The sequence below is a fragment of the Taeniopygia guttata genome, chromosome Z (assembly GCF_048771995.1).
Source record: "Taeniopygia guttata chromosome Z, bTaeGut7.mat, whole genome shotgun sequence".
Taxonomy (NCBI): domain Eukaryota; kingdom Metazoa; phylum Chordata; class Aves; order Passeriformes; family Estrildidae; genus Taeniopygia; species Taeniopygia guttata.
In genome coordinates this window covers 40,460,306-40,472,354 of record NC_133063.1, presented here as the reverse complement: position 1 = coordinate 40,472,354, position 12,049 = coordinate 40,460,306, and the positions used below count along the sequence as shown (strand labels likewise).

The 12,049-nt window shown below is 47.3% G+C and overlaps 1 protein-coding gene across 1 annotated transcript; it reads right to left on the bottom strand.

Annotated features, from left to right (window-relative positions):
• Positions 1–1,035: 1,035 nt before the first annotated feature.
• Positions 1,036–8,630, bottom strand: ATP5F1A (ATP synthase F1 subunit alpha). Its single transcript, XM_002195707.3, has 12 exons — positions 8,461–8,630; positions 7,207–7,285; positions 6,017–6,186; positions 5,073–5,246; positions 4,829–4,995; positions 4,551–4,699; positions 3,537–3,688; positions 3,184–3,408; positions 2,972–3,079; positions 2,299–2,443; positions 1,939–2,089; positions 1,036–1,261 (listed from the first exon to the last, which is right to left on the bottom strand). Exons 1-12 carry the CDS (start codon positions 8,518–8,520, stop codon positions 1,180–1,182), a joined length of 1,662 nt encoding a protein of 553 aa, XP_002195743.1. The 5' UTR covers positions 8,521–8,630; the 3' UTR covers positions 1,036–1,179.
• Positions 8,631–12,049: the final 3,419 nt, after the last annotated feature.

Genomic DNA, 12,049 nt, shown 5'->3' with positions numbered 1-12,049 from the left:
GTTAACTGGGGACAAGTGCACACATCACGAGCAGTTCTGCCCAAGCCTGAACCCCCCCTGCCCTGGGCTGATCCCCCAGTGTGGGCAGCAGAGCAGGGGGGATTCTGCCCCTCTGCCCCTGTGCTCAGCTGAGACCCCACCTGGCTCCAACAGCACAAGGACGCGGAGCTGCCGGAGCCAGTCCAGAGGAGGCACCAAGGTGATCAGAGGGATAAGCAGCTCTGCTTAGGGAATTAGGACTGTTCAGCCTGAGAAGAGGCAGCTCTGGGAGGACCTAATTGCAGCCTTCCAGCACCTGAAGGGAGTTGACAAGAAAGATGGGAGATAGATTATTTACATGGACCTGGAATGACAAGGAGCAATGGCTTAATAGTGACAGAGGCCAAGGTGAGATGGGATATTGAAAAGAAATTCTTGCCTGTGAGGCTGGCGAGGCCCTGACACATGTTGTTCCAATCAGCTATGGTTGCCCACCCCACCACTGGAAATGTTCACAGCCAGGCTGGACAGGCTTGCAGTGACCTGGGATAGTGGAAGGTGTCCCTGCCCATGGCAGAAGGGTGGAGCAAGACTATCTTCAAGGTCTTCTCCAAAACCATTCTGGAATTCTCAGATTTAAATCTCTAGCTATTACTGCTGTGACAGCTACACTACTGCAGCTGTCCTGAGACTCAAAAGACCAGCATTCCAAAGCCCAGGCACCAGGACGGGTCAGGCAGCAAACCCAAGAAATGTTCTGTCAGAGTCAGGCAGTTAAGAGATTCCTGTGAAGTCCAGAGGGTCATCCCTGTCACCCCAACTGCACTGCCCTGCTGCAGGATAAGCTGCCTGGGACAAACGATGAACACTAAGAAGGTCCCTCAACTTTGTCACTCTCCTGGTTCGTGTAAGGGGAGTTCACCCACTCAACCATTAAGGACTTCCCTGATTTCCAGAATTCCTCTAGCAGGGCAGTGTCCAGGGGAGTTCAGATATATGGTTCTACAGGCCCAAGAGCAAGCCAGAAATAAAAAAGCAATCACTCAGAACACAGTATTTTTACATTCAGAACAGAGCCTTTTACATGGGAACCTTTATTCTCACAGAGATCTGTACATTCAAGTTGCACATGCTTTCACGTCTGACAGAGCTGGAACCCTGGATCACAACAGCCTGGTCTGTTAGAACAGTTTTAAGAGTTTATGCCTCAAAAGTAGACAGGAATTTTGTGACTATTTCCTTCAACTTTGCTTCTGTCTGGTCAGAGATCTTCCCTTCGGTCCTGTGGGAAGAGTTCAGTTAAATTCTGAGACAGCAATCAAAACAGGGTCAACCTCAAGACAAACACAGAGGCTTTACAACAAACCTCCCCATTTCTAACAAATTCAGTAGATAAATAAACACATTTGTTTCATGCATGAAGCCATCCCACTGATAGAGTATCCCTTCTCCTAAAAGAGCCTGTCCTATTTAAGAACTGAAGTTTGTTCACAAATTCTTTCAGAGCAGCCGTATGTATTCCAAAAAGGCCCAACCCTACAAAGCTGGTCTTCAGAAACAGAAGGCATATGATTTTCTTCATGACAAAAAAAGCCAAGACCAGTTTCCAGGATAAGACTATTCAAATACTCAATCCCCCAACAATTCACTCAGCAACACTTAACCAACAGCACTCCAACAGCTCAAAGCTGTCCACAATATGGGAATTTAATCAATCAAGTGATTTCAGAACAGGTTAGAGGAGACAGATTGCAAGAAGGTTCACTTTAAGCATCAGCTGTTTTTCCTAAGAGCTGAAGCTGAGGATGGCAGATGGCAGGAAGGCTGATTTAACCCCCAGTTTTGATACAGCTAGCTGGATGCCTGATGTTCTAGGATACACTAAACTAACAGTTCAGTGACCATTACCTGCACTCCAGACATCAACACTCTTGGCATAAAGCAAGGTAAACCACATACCTGATTGTGGAGAGGAGGTCCTGGTGCTGGCTCAGTACATGAGCTAGGAAAGCACTCTCAAATTTTGTGATCTTGCTGGGCTCCAGTTTGTCCAAGTGACCTCTGACACCAGCATAGATGACTGCCACCTGCTCCTCAATAGCCATGGGAACTGCAGGAAAAGACAGCACTCACACCACTGATGGAACTCTTCCATCAGGACACAACAGAGTACTTGGAAGACCAAGCACACGCGGCAGCTCAGTTCAAGCAAACCCGTATTTACCATGTGCACAGGACAGACACAAACGCTAACCAAGCCCAACCTTGTCAGCACAAGGCACTAGTGGCACGCAGACCTGCCAAACCCAGGGCACTCACCGTACTGGCCCTGTTTGAGCAGCTCTGTCAGGCGCACACCGCGGTTCAGCAGCTGCTGCGTGGCAGCGTCCAGGTCAGAGCCGAACTGGGCAAAGGCAGCGACCTCCCGATACTGAGCCAACTCCAGCTTCATGGTACCGGCCACCTGCAGGGTACAGTCACAGCCACTGACATCACCTCTAAGTGTGTACGAAGTTTGAAGGTTATCTGGCAGCTGACAGCTGTTGCAAGTCAGTTCTGCCTTGCACTCTATACAAGTCAATCTACAAACTGACAGATTATAATAAACATTACAAAAAACCCACACTTTACCATATTTCTCCCATAAAACAGCAACTGTTGATATTAAATCTCTCTAATTCTAGATTTAGTCATATTCTAGATAATTTAGTCTGGACTAAAAGCCTGCAGTTAAGACAGCATTCTCTATTTGTAAGTGATCAGTACCCAGTTGAATACATCAAAACTCAATCATATATCTTTATGCAGGGACTACTTCCCTTTCTCCCATGACTTTCTCAGCAGGCAATGGAAGCATTGAAGAGATCTCTAAAGATTGTTCTTTTATAAATTCATAACACTAAGAGATCCAAAGCTTTATCCCCGCTCACACTGTTCACACCTACACACCACTCATCCCTAGCATGAGGAGTAATAGCAATTTTGCAATTACCTGCTTCATAGCCCTGGTCTGAGCAGCAGAACCCACACGGGACACAGACAGACCAACATTGATAGCTGGACGGATACCTTTGTAGAACAACTCAGTTTCCAAGAAAATCTGCAGGATAGAATTTTATCATTATGTTGTTCAGAAGCCTGGAGGCCTCCTTAGAGACCAACCACTAAGTTCCATGGAGATGCTGGGCTGTGAGGAAGCCCTACCTGTCCATCGGTGATGGAGATGACATTGGTTGGAATGTAAGCAGACACATCCCCAGCCTGAGTCTCGATGACAGGCAAAGCAGTCAGCGAGCCGCCCCCGAAGGAGTCATTCATTTTGGCTGCCCTCTCCAGCAGCCGAGAGTGAAGGTAGAACACATCACCAGGGTAGGCCTCACGGCCAGGGGGGCGGCGCAGCAGCAGAGACATCTGACGGTAGGCAACGGCCTGTGTGGAGCAAAGACAGCCTTCAGCGCTCTGCACCCCACTGAACATTTTAGATCTCTACACCTGATGTGCTCTTACAGCTACAAACATCAATGCCTCACCACAAGGCCTAAAACCAGTTTCCTGACCTGTTTGGACAAATCATCATAGATGATTAGTGCGTGCTTCCCGTTGTCTCTGAAGTACTCCCCCATGGAGCAGCCTGAATAGGGAGCCAGATACTGCAGGGGTGCTGCATCAGATGCTGTGGCAGACACCACAATAGTGTACTTCATGGCATCTGGAAAGGATTGGAGGGAGACACCTCTGAGTGCATTAAGTAATCATGCCCAAAATCAGCAAACACAACAAACATGTGAAGGACCATTGCTGAAGTAAGTCCAGGCATTGTCACTATGCTGCTACAGGAAAGTCCAGGACACCAGCTGAACACATCTGCTAGCAAAACTGACTCAGGAAGTCTCAAGGTCAGCTTTTCTGTTTGAAACAGAGCTAAAAACTAAGACAAGTTTTTCTTCTAAAAAAAGTCACACTGAGAGCCCACAGTTTTCCTGGCTGTTTGGCTCTGTGAGAGTCTCAAACAGATCACTATCCCTAAAATGGGACATGTTTTTCCATAACACCTGCCAGGACTACCAGGCATGAGGTCAAAGTGCCTGATCTCCTGCAAGCTCTGTTAAATGTGGAGTCTTGGTCACGGAAACCACTGACTCTGACAAGATGCTGTCATTTAATGCCTTGCGTTTGGGCAGTGAAAGCTCTTCACCACATTTCCAACTGCCATTCACACTGACTGGCACATGAAACACACGGACAAATGCCAACTCAATGACAACTTGAAGGCCACAGCTTGTCACCAAGCCTGTCTGCCAAGATGAAGCTTTCAACTCTGCTGAAAAAAACCCTAAAACCACAGGGTGACTTTTGCAGAAGCAACTCAGCAGTTTGGGAGCCTCAAAACAGTCTTCCTAATTGTAATACAGCAAAAATTAGGGTTTTTTTTCCCAGACAGGTACAGAGATTTCTGGTTCATAAAATTAAGTCATGCACTCATGTAATAGGAATTCGGTGTACACCTGAAGCCAGGAGAGGTCACAGCATTAAAATGAGAACAGGATGTCATTAGGTGCCAAAATCCATACCTGCATCAGTGAGCCTCTTGACCAACTGAGCAACAGTGGATCTCTTCTGGCCAATGGCAACATAGATACAGTACAGTTTCTTCTTCTCATCCGTGCCATCATTGAATCGTTTCTGGTTGATTATGGTGTCAATTGCAATTGAAGTTTTCCTGTGGAACAGAGAGGCTAGTAAGTTAAGTTGCCCAAGGTTTTCCCACTCCTTACCCAACCCTTTATCCAGCTCTGCTGTACCTGAGTTTCTGTTCAAAGAACACTTTAGGCTTGAGTATTTAACTTACCCAGTCTGCCTGTCACCAATGATCAGTTCACGCTGGCCACGACCAATGGGCACCAAGCTGTCCACAGCCTTAATCCCCGTCTGCATGGGCTCACGCACAGAGATCCTGGGAATGATCCCAGGGGCCTTCAAGCCAACTCTCCTACGTGTCTTAGATGCAATAGCACCCTAAAAGAGAGAAAAAACTGCTGAGGTCTGTATCACACAGATACAAGCAGAGGAACTTAGCACCCAGCTGCACTTACCTTCCCATCAATTGGATTGCCCAGGGCATCCACAACACGGCCCAGCAGCTCCTCCCCCACTGGAACATCCACAATGGCACCAGTCCGCTTCACAACATCACCCTCTTTGATCAGTCTGTCGTTACCAAACACAACAACACCAACGTTGTCAGGCTCCAAATTCAGGGACATACCCTAGAACAGAGATCACATCACCCTGAGAAAATCCATAGTAACATGCACAAAATCTTTCATATTGACAAGATTATTTCACTGTGTACAAAATCCTACATGATCTACCTCAACCTTGTGACAACAGTCACAGTTAAAGTGTCTATTTCCATTCCGTTGGCTAGAGAACCTGCCAAACTTTTCAACTCTACCAGATAGTTATATCCCAGCAGCCTAGCACTCAAGTCAATTGTTTCTCTAAAAAGAACAGAAAGGGTAAGCAAGGTTCAAGAACAACATTACTCCCCTGCCTAGAAGTTGGACAAGAAAAAGGACTGGCTTCTATTCTGCCCAAGGTGAAATGGGTTATTAAAAATGCTCAAAGAGCTGATTCAGTACTCCTGAAACAGGTTTTAACTCTTAACTCATTGACAGGACTAAAAGAAGCCAGCAAGCTGCATAATGTATTGAAGCAGAGAGGCCATTATTAAACAGCTAACAGAAAAGACACCCTGAAACGAAAGAAAAAATCCAGCACCAGGTTAGTCCTTTTACTTTCTAAATGAAGACAAAGACAGGTCAAATGTTAAAATGCTAGCTGAGAATCAGATGCTGATATTGAAAGCAGCGTTACAAATTTAAAGAAAAAAAAATCACCAGTTACTACATACTGAAGTTGCAATGAAGCCAGTGCAATGCTCACAGTGGTACCTCCAAGCATAGTCTCAGGTCTGCTTAAAAAACTGCCTTTTTAATATCTCTGTACTAAAGGAACTCCTTCAGTGACAGCTTACCTTAAGCCCAGAAGAGAACTCAACCATCTCTTCTGCCTGGACATTTCTCAGGCCGTACACGCGAGCAATACCATCACCGATCGAGAGCACGCGGCCTGTCTCCTCCAGCTCAGCCGAGGTGTCAGCTCCCAGGATGCGCTCCTCAAGAATAGAAGACACCTCGGCAGTACCTGGAGAGAGACGTTTGCAATCAGATCAGCATGCTAACGTACAATAAGCACTCAGCAAGCTTGCCTCGAATGCACAAGGTGCTCCTTCTCAGCTGTGCTCCAAAGTCTAGCTACCAACACCTTTACTTAAGGTAAGATAAATACCAGCTTCTGTATTCCCAGTTTCTAAAAGTAGCTTCAACTCATCATCACCAGCCAGCTACAACCACAACAGGCCTGACTGCGTAGTTATCCACTTTCCTGATTATGTCCTATGCGCTCCCTCTCTAGAAAGCAATTAGATTAATTAATCAGCCCTAGCCTGGCAGAACAGACCTGCTTGTAGAGCAGTTACTTAGCTTTGGATATATAAAAACACCATGCCAAATGCTCTATGATCCAATATCCACATATATGTAAATGAATTTCATTATGTTTCAGGAGCAAGTTGTTTGATATAAGCTATAAAAATACATTCCCCATACTTCAATTTGACTTCCAACAGCTTGTTACTTCCTCAGCTAAGAAACAGTAAAATAACACTGTAAAACTTGTTTCCTAGTAATGCCCTTATTCACCTTAAACCACTTAAAAAAAAAAATTGCATGAAGCACTGCCAAACACACTGCTACACACTGCAGCTGTCTCCTTTAAACACCAGACTGCTGGCAGGAAAATAAAGTTGCGCTCAAGGACACAAGGTCAAAGCCAGGCAGGCCTGGGGAAGTCATCCTGTCCTTCATTCTGTTACATGCAAATCCAGTCTGGGGCTGGTTTTTTTTTTTTTTCCAAATAATGCTGCAGGTGACTGGAATACTCGTGAAGCAGGTACTCTATGTAAACCAGCTGACACACAGCCACTCCCTGCTCTGGGGGCATTGTCAAGGTATTAAAGTGCAGTTTGCTGGATGTGACTGGGAAAGAGTTCACCTAAATATGCATGTCCTGAAGTGCTGTTAACTAACACTCACCATAATCAAATTCCTTTTTGTCTGACAGACCATATTCTTAAACCACACTCAAGGCCTCTCTCAGACTCACCAGTTTTCTGAAAGCGTGGTTTTGAGGCATGGAGGTTTCTTGTAGCAACAAATGCTGCAGGGAGGGTGCTCCTGGAAACCTAAAATAAATCGTTGTTTCAAGAATAGTAAGATTTCTTTAATCACAAAAAAAAAAAAAAAAAAAAACCACAAACATACCAACCAAGGAAAAAAAAAAAACACCACGCTGAGAAATTAACACATCTTTGATCTTGAGCTGCTTATGTGCATCTCAGTTTTGAGCTAAGCTCCACAGCACCGCAGTGACACCTGTGGAACCAGGTCCAGCACCACTAAGGAAAGACATATTGAAGGACCTTGCTCCCAATATCTCGTTGCATTTTTCTGCAGTGCGCTGATGTCACCATCAGTCGCTGCAGCAGCTCCCAAAGAGAAACCTCCTCATATGTGTCATTTCTGTGCTGAACATGAGAACCCTGGGGCATAAAGAAATCACTGCACCGTTCAGGGCTCTGCACAGAGAGAAAGTTGTGTCTCCTAATACAAATCTAACTGTAGTGATTTTGGTATTGTTAAAACACACACAAAAAAACCCCACAAAGCACTGTAACAAAAAATACTTCAAAATAAGTATCTCAAAATATTATTTACTTTGGAAAAGAGCTCTGAAGTCATTGAATCCAATCTATGACAAACACCACCTTGCCAACTAGAACATGGCACTAAGTGCACTATATCCTTAAACACCTCCGAGTGTGGTAACTCCACCACCCCGCTGGGCAGCCCCTTACAATGTCTAATCACCATTCCTGAGAACAAACTCTTCTCATGGCCAATTTTGAACACTAAAGAAGAAAAAAATCTGGAATAATGAACGCATTACAAAGTCATTCTTTTGCACTTCAAGCAACACTCCCAGTGCAGCACCACTGCAGCAATGACGCCACTTAATATCCTGCACCCCGGGCAGGCCTCTCCCCCGTTCATAGTCATTGGAAACACTACCAGGAGTGATCCTCATCCTCTTCCCACCCTTCATTTCCTCACAAACACGGGATAAACCCCACACCCCCGACCTTGCCGTGGGAGCTTTAAACCACCACCCTGAGCCTGGGCAAGGACACCCCGTTCCTCAGCGGGGTCTGTCCCACAGCGTTGACAGTACACCCCCCTGCTTCCTCCCCCACACTCCGATGTCACCCCCTCACACCCTCAATGTCACAGCGGCCCCCAAGATGGCGGCGCCGCCGCGTCCCCCCGGCCCCGCCAACGCCGGGGCGGGCATGGCGCTCACCAGGCCGGCCTGCCGCGGCAGGGAGCGGGCGAGGGTGGCGGCCACGCGGGCGGAGAGCATCGCGGCGGCGGGTCCCGGGGGAGGCTGGTGCTGGAGGACGCTGAGGACGGCCGGCCACACGCTCTGCACACAAAATGGCGGCGGCGCCTCACGCCCCTTTTGGCGCCGAGGCCTCGCCCACGGGGCGGGGCGGGCACGGAAGCGCTTCCCGTGCCCCTGGTTTGGATGCGTGTGTGTGTTTGCCTATCTGTCTGCACGCGAATATGCAGAATAGGCAATAACAATAATACAAATAATAATAATAAAAAAAGCTAAATGAAGCTTTTAGAAAAAAAAGCCCGCTGCAGGAGGTGTCCTTAAAATGGCCCTGAGGGGGCGGAAGGGGCGGGAAGTGAGGGACGACCGGGGATGGGACACGGGAAGGAATAGGGACAAGGGTGCGGACGCGGGAAGGAATAGGGGAATAGGGTCAGGCACTGAGGCAGGGACAGGGACAAAGGCCGGGGACGTGGGTAGTGACACGGGGAGGAACACGGAAAGGAACAAGGGCAAGGGCTGGGACAGGGGCACGGAAAAGAACGGGGATAAGGACAGAGACAGAATCAGGGACAAAAGTGTTACCCCGCGGCCTTGTTCCCCGGTGTGCAGCACCATTTCACTCACCGAGGCAAGGTATTTTTTTCTCTTTTTCTAGTTAGCACAAAGCAGGTAGTTGGGGGTCTAGGATATCCATCATCAAAACGTTACATGTTTCAACAACCAGAGGCGCCAGCATCCATTGCTTTCAAGTTACATAACTTCTCAATTAGTACCATTCTATGAACTACCACTTCAATTAATTACCACTGAGATGCTTCTTTGCTACTTAGATCTCTCGCTTTTCATTTTAGTCTGTTATGAGTTGGTCGTCAATGAGATGCTGGCCACGATCTGACACTGCCAGAATTACTCTTCTCCCAGGTACTGACTGCTCAGTCCTGCTGACTTCAATCCTCATGCCTCCCATCCAAACAGCTGTTCCTCTTGGAATCATCTTGGTTTCCTTAAAAAAATTAGCCAAGCACAATGCTCACAATATACAGCTGCTTAATCATAGCTGTCCTGCTACTGATTAAATCTTGAGGGGTGCAAATCTGGTGGGGCTCAGTTGGGATGGGGTAATGACAATGCTGTCTGCAAAAATTCAATTCCTTACCTGTTGTGCAATAAGCCAGTAATTAGACACACAAGAGAGACATCGATTATTTATTGCAGTATTGTGCAAGACTGGGTGTTCAGTGGTATTCCAGAGCAATCAAAAAGCTTCACAATGTATACATTTTACCATACAAAGGAACTAGCGTTCACTGGCTATGTGCTACATAGTTCTCTTATTAATTAGTGTTCTATTGGTTTATTATTCTATTGTTTCTCATACCCAGTCTTTCTCTTCTCTTGGGTTGGTGGGTTTCTTGGGTCAGTTGTCACAGATTCCCCCTGCCAGAATTACTGTTTACCCAGTCAGAACTGATTTCAGCACAGATGCTGGGTTCATTTTATTAGTTTCTTCCTCATCTTGGAAGTTCAAGCACATGTCCTTGTGGCCTGTAAACTCTGCATTCTCTGTGCCCACTATCAGTGGTACATCCTTCCTTCCAATTGAAGCATATCAAGTTTGACAAGAGAATTCCACCAACAAGTAATTTGTTTTCTCTTAAGACATGGACATTACTTAGAGCTTGCTTGTTAGCTGCTATCTTTCATGGATTAAGTCTGGTTGCCCCGAGTATAGAAGCCCGGAAGATAAGAGGTTATGTGCCTCAAACACCTGTAGCTGGATAACTGTGGAGCCAACCAAGGATTGTTGGTAACAAGAATCAAGGTTTGTTGGTAAAAACACAGCTGTGAGGAAGAACAGGAAAAGGGGCCATTCAGAGATAGGGCAGCATTTTTCTGGGATAAACATCCTTGTTCTAGTTCCTGAAGACAAACACAGCACAGCACAGCAATGAAGCCAAGAAGCAGTCTAAGACTGTACAGGGAATCAAAACACCAGAGACCCTTGAAGTCCTCCAACTCATTTTCAGAAAGGTCTAGAAGAAGGAACTATAGATGATAAATTTGCATAGAAAGTGAGAAAGTAACCTCCAGGGCAGGGAAACTCATCTAAAAAAGGTGCCCCCACAAAGACCTTGTGTGCAGGCACCCAGGACCCTAGACACTACACCAGCCAGATCAACACTGGAGCTAAGCCTGGTGATCTCCTTCTTCCTTTCTCCCCCTCTTTAATCCTGCTTTCTTCCCTATCACCCTACCCCTTTATCCAGAACCCATTGCCTTGGTGTTATATGAGGAGGTCAGAGAATACCATTAATTTTCGTGCCAAGTGTGTAATTTAACTTGGAAAACTTTTGTGAACGCTCTGAATTTTGTCATTCCTTTTGACGACGAGCACCTTAGATGCTCCATTCCCCTAAAGGGTTGGACACCACACCAAGACCCTTCCAACCTGGGCCAGAACAATTCCAAGGCTGGGGCATCCACAGCTGCTTTGGGGCACCCTGTGTGCCTGCCCCCCCCCCCCCCCCAGCAATTCCTTCCCAATATCCCATCTGTCCCTGCCCTCTGGCAGTGGAAGCCATTCCCTGTGTCCTGTCCCTCCCTGCCTTGTCCCCAGTCCCTCTGCAGCTCTCCTGGAGCCCTTTCAGGCCCTGGCAGGGGCTCTGAGCTCTCCCTGGAGCCTTCTCTTGTGCAGGTGAACAGCCCCAGCTCTGCCAGGCTGGCTCCAGAGCAGAGGGGCTCCAGCCCTGGCAGCCGCTCCGTGGCCTCCTCTGGACTGGCTCCAGCAGCTCCACGTCCTTGTGCTGCTGGAGCCAGGGCTGGGGCAGCTCTGCAGGTGGGGTCTCAGCTGAGCACAGGGGCAGAATCCCCCCCTCTCCCCCAGTCTCCAGCTGGGGATGATTTTATGTCTCATATGTGAGACAGGATTCAGTCTGCCAGTGAGAAAGTGTTGAAACTCAAGCCCAGTGTCATTGATCTGCTAATCCACAGAGATTGGTAAAGCCACAGATTCCCATGGATTCTCCTTCTGGGAATTGAAAAGGTTAAGTGAAAAATCCTTAGCTACTTTGGCATGTGTTTACCAAATGTAATTCTTCACCAATCCTTTCCATACTGATTGTTTCAGAAATCACTTAAATTTCTGTAAAAGTGCCTGAAAAAAAAAAAAAAACAAAAACAAAACCACATGGATGATAAGAACTAATACCACCACTTCCCTGGGCCAGGGCTTCACACCCCTTTTTGTGAAGACTATTTTCTGAATTTCCAATGTAAATCTCCCCCTTATAGTTGGAGGCTGTTCCCTCTCCTCCTGTCGCTGCTCCCTGGGAGCAGAGCCGGACTCCCCCGGCTGTCCCCTCCTGGCAGGGAGATGTGCAGAGCCACAAGGTCCCCCTGAGCCTCCTTTTCTCCAGGCTGAGCCCCTTTCCAGCTCCCTCAGCCCCTCCTGGGGCTCCAGCCCCTTCCCCAGCTCCCTTCCCTGCCCTGGACACACTCCAGCCCCTCAGTGTCTCCCCTGTCCTGAGGGCCCAGAGCTGTCCCCAGCACT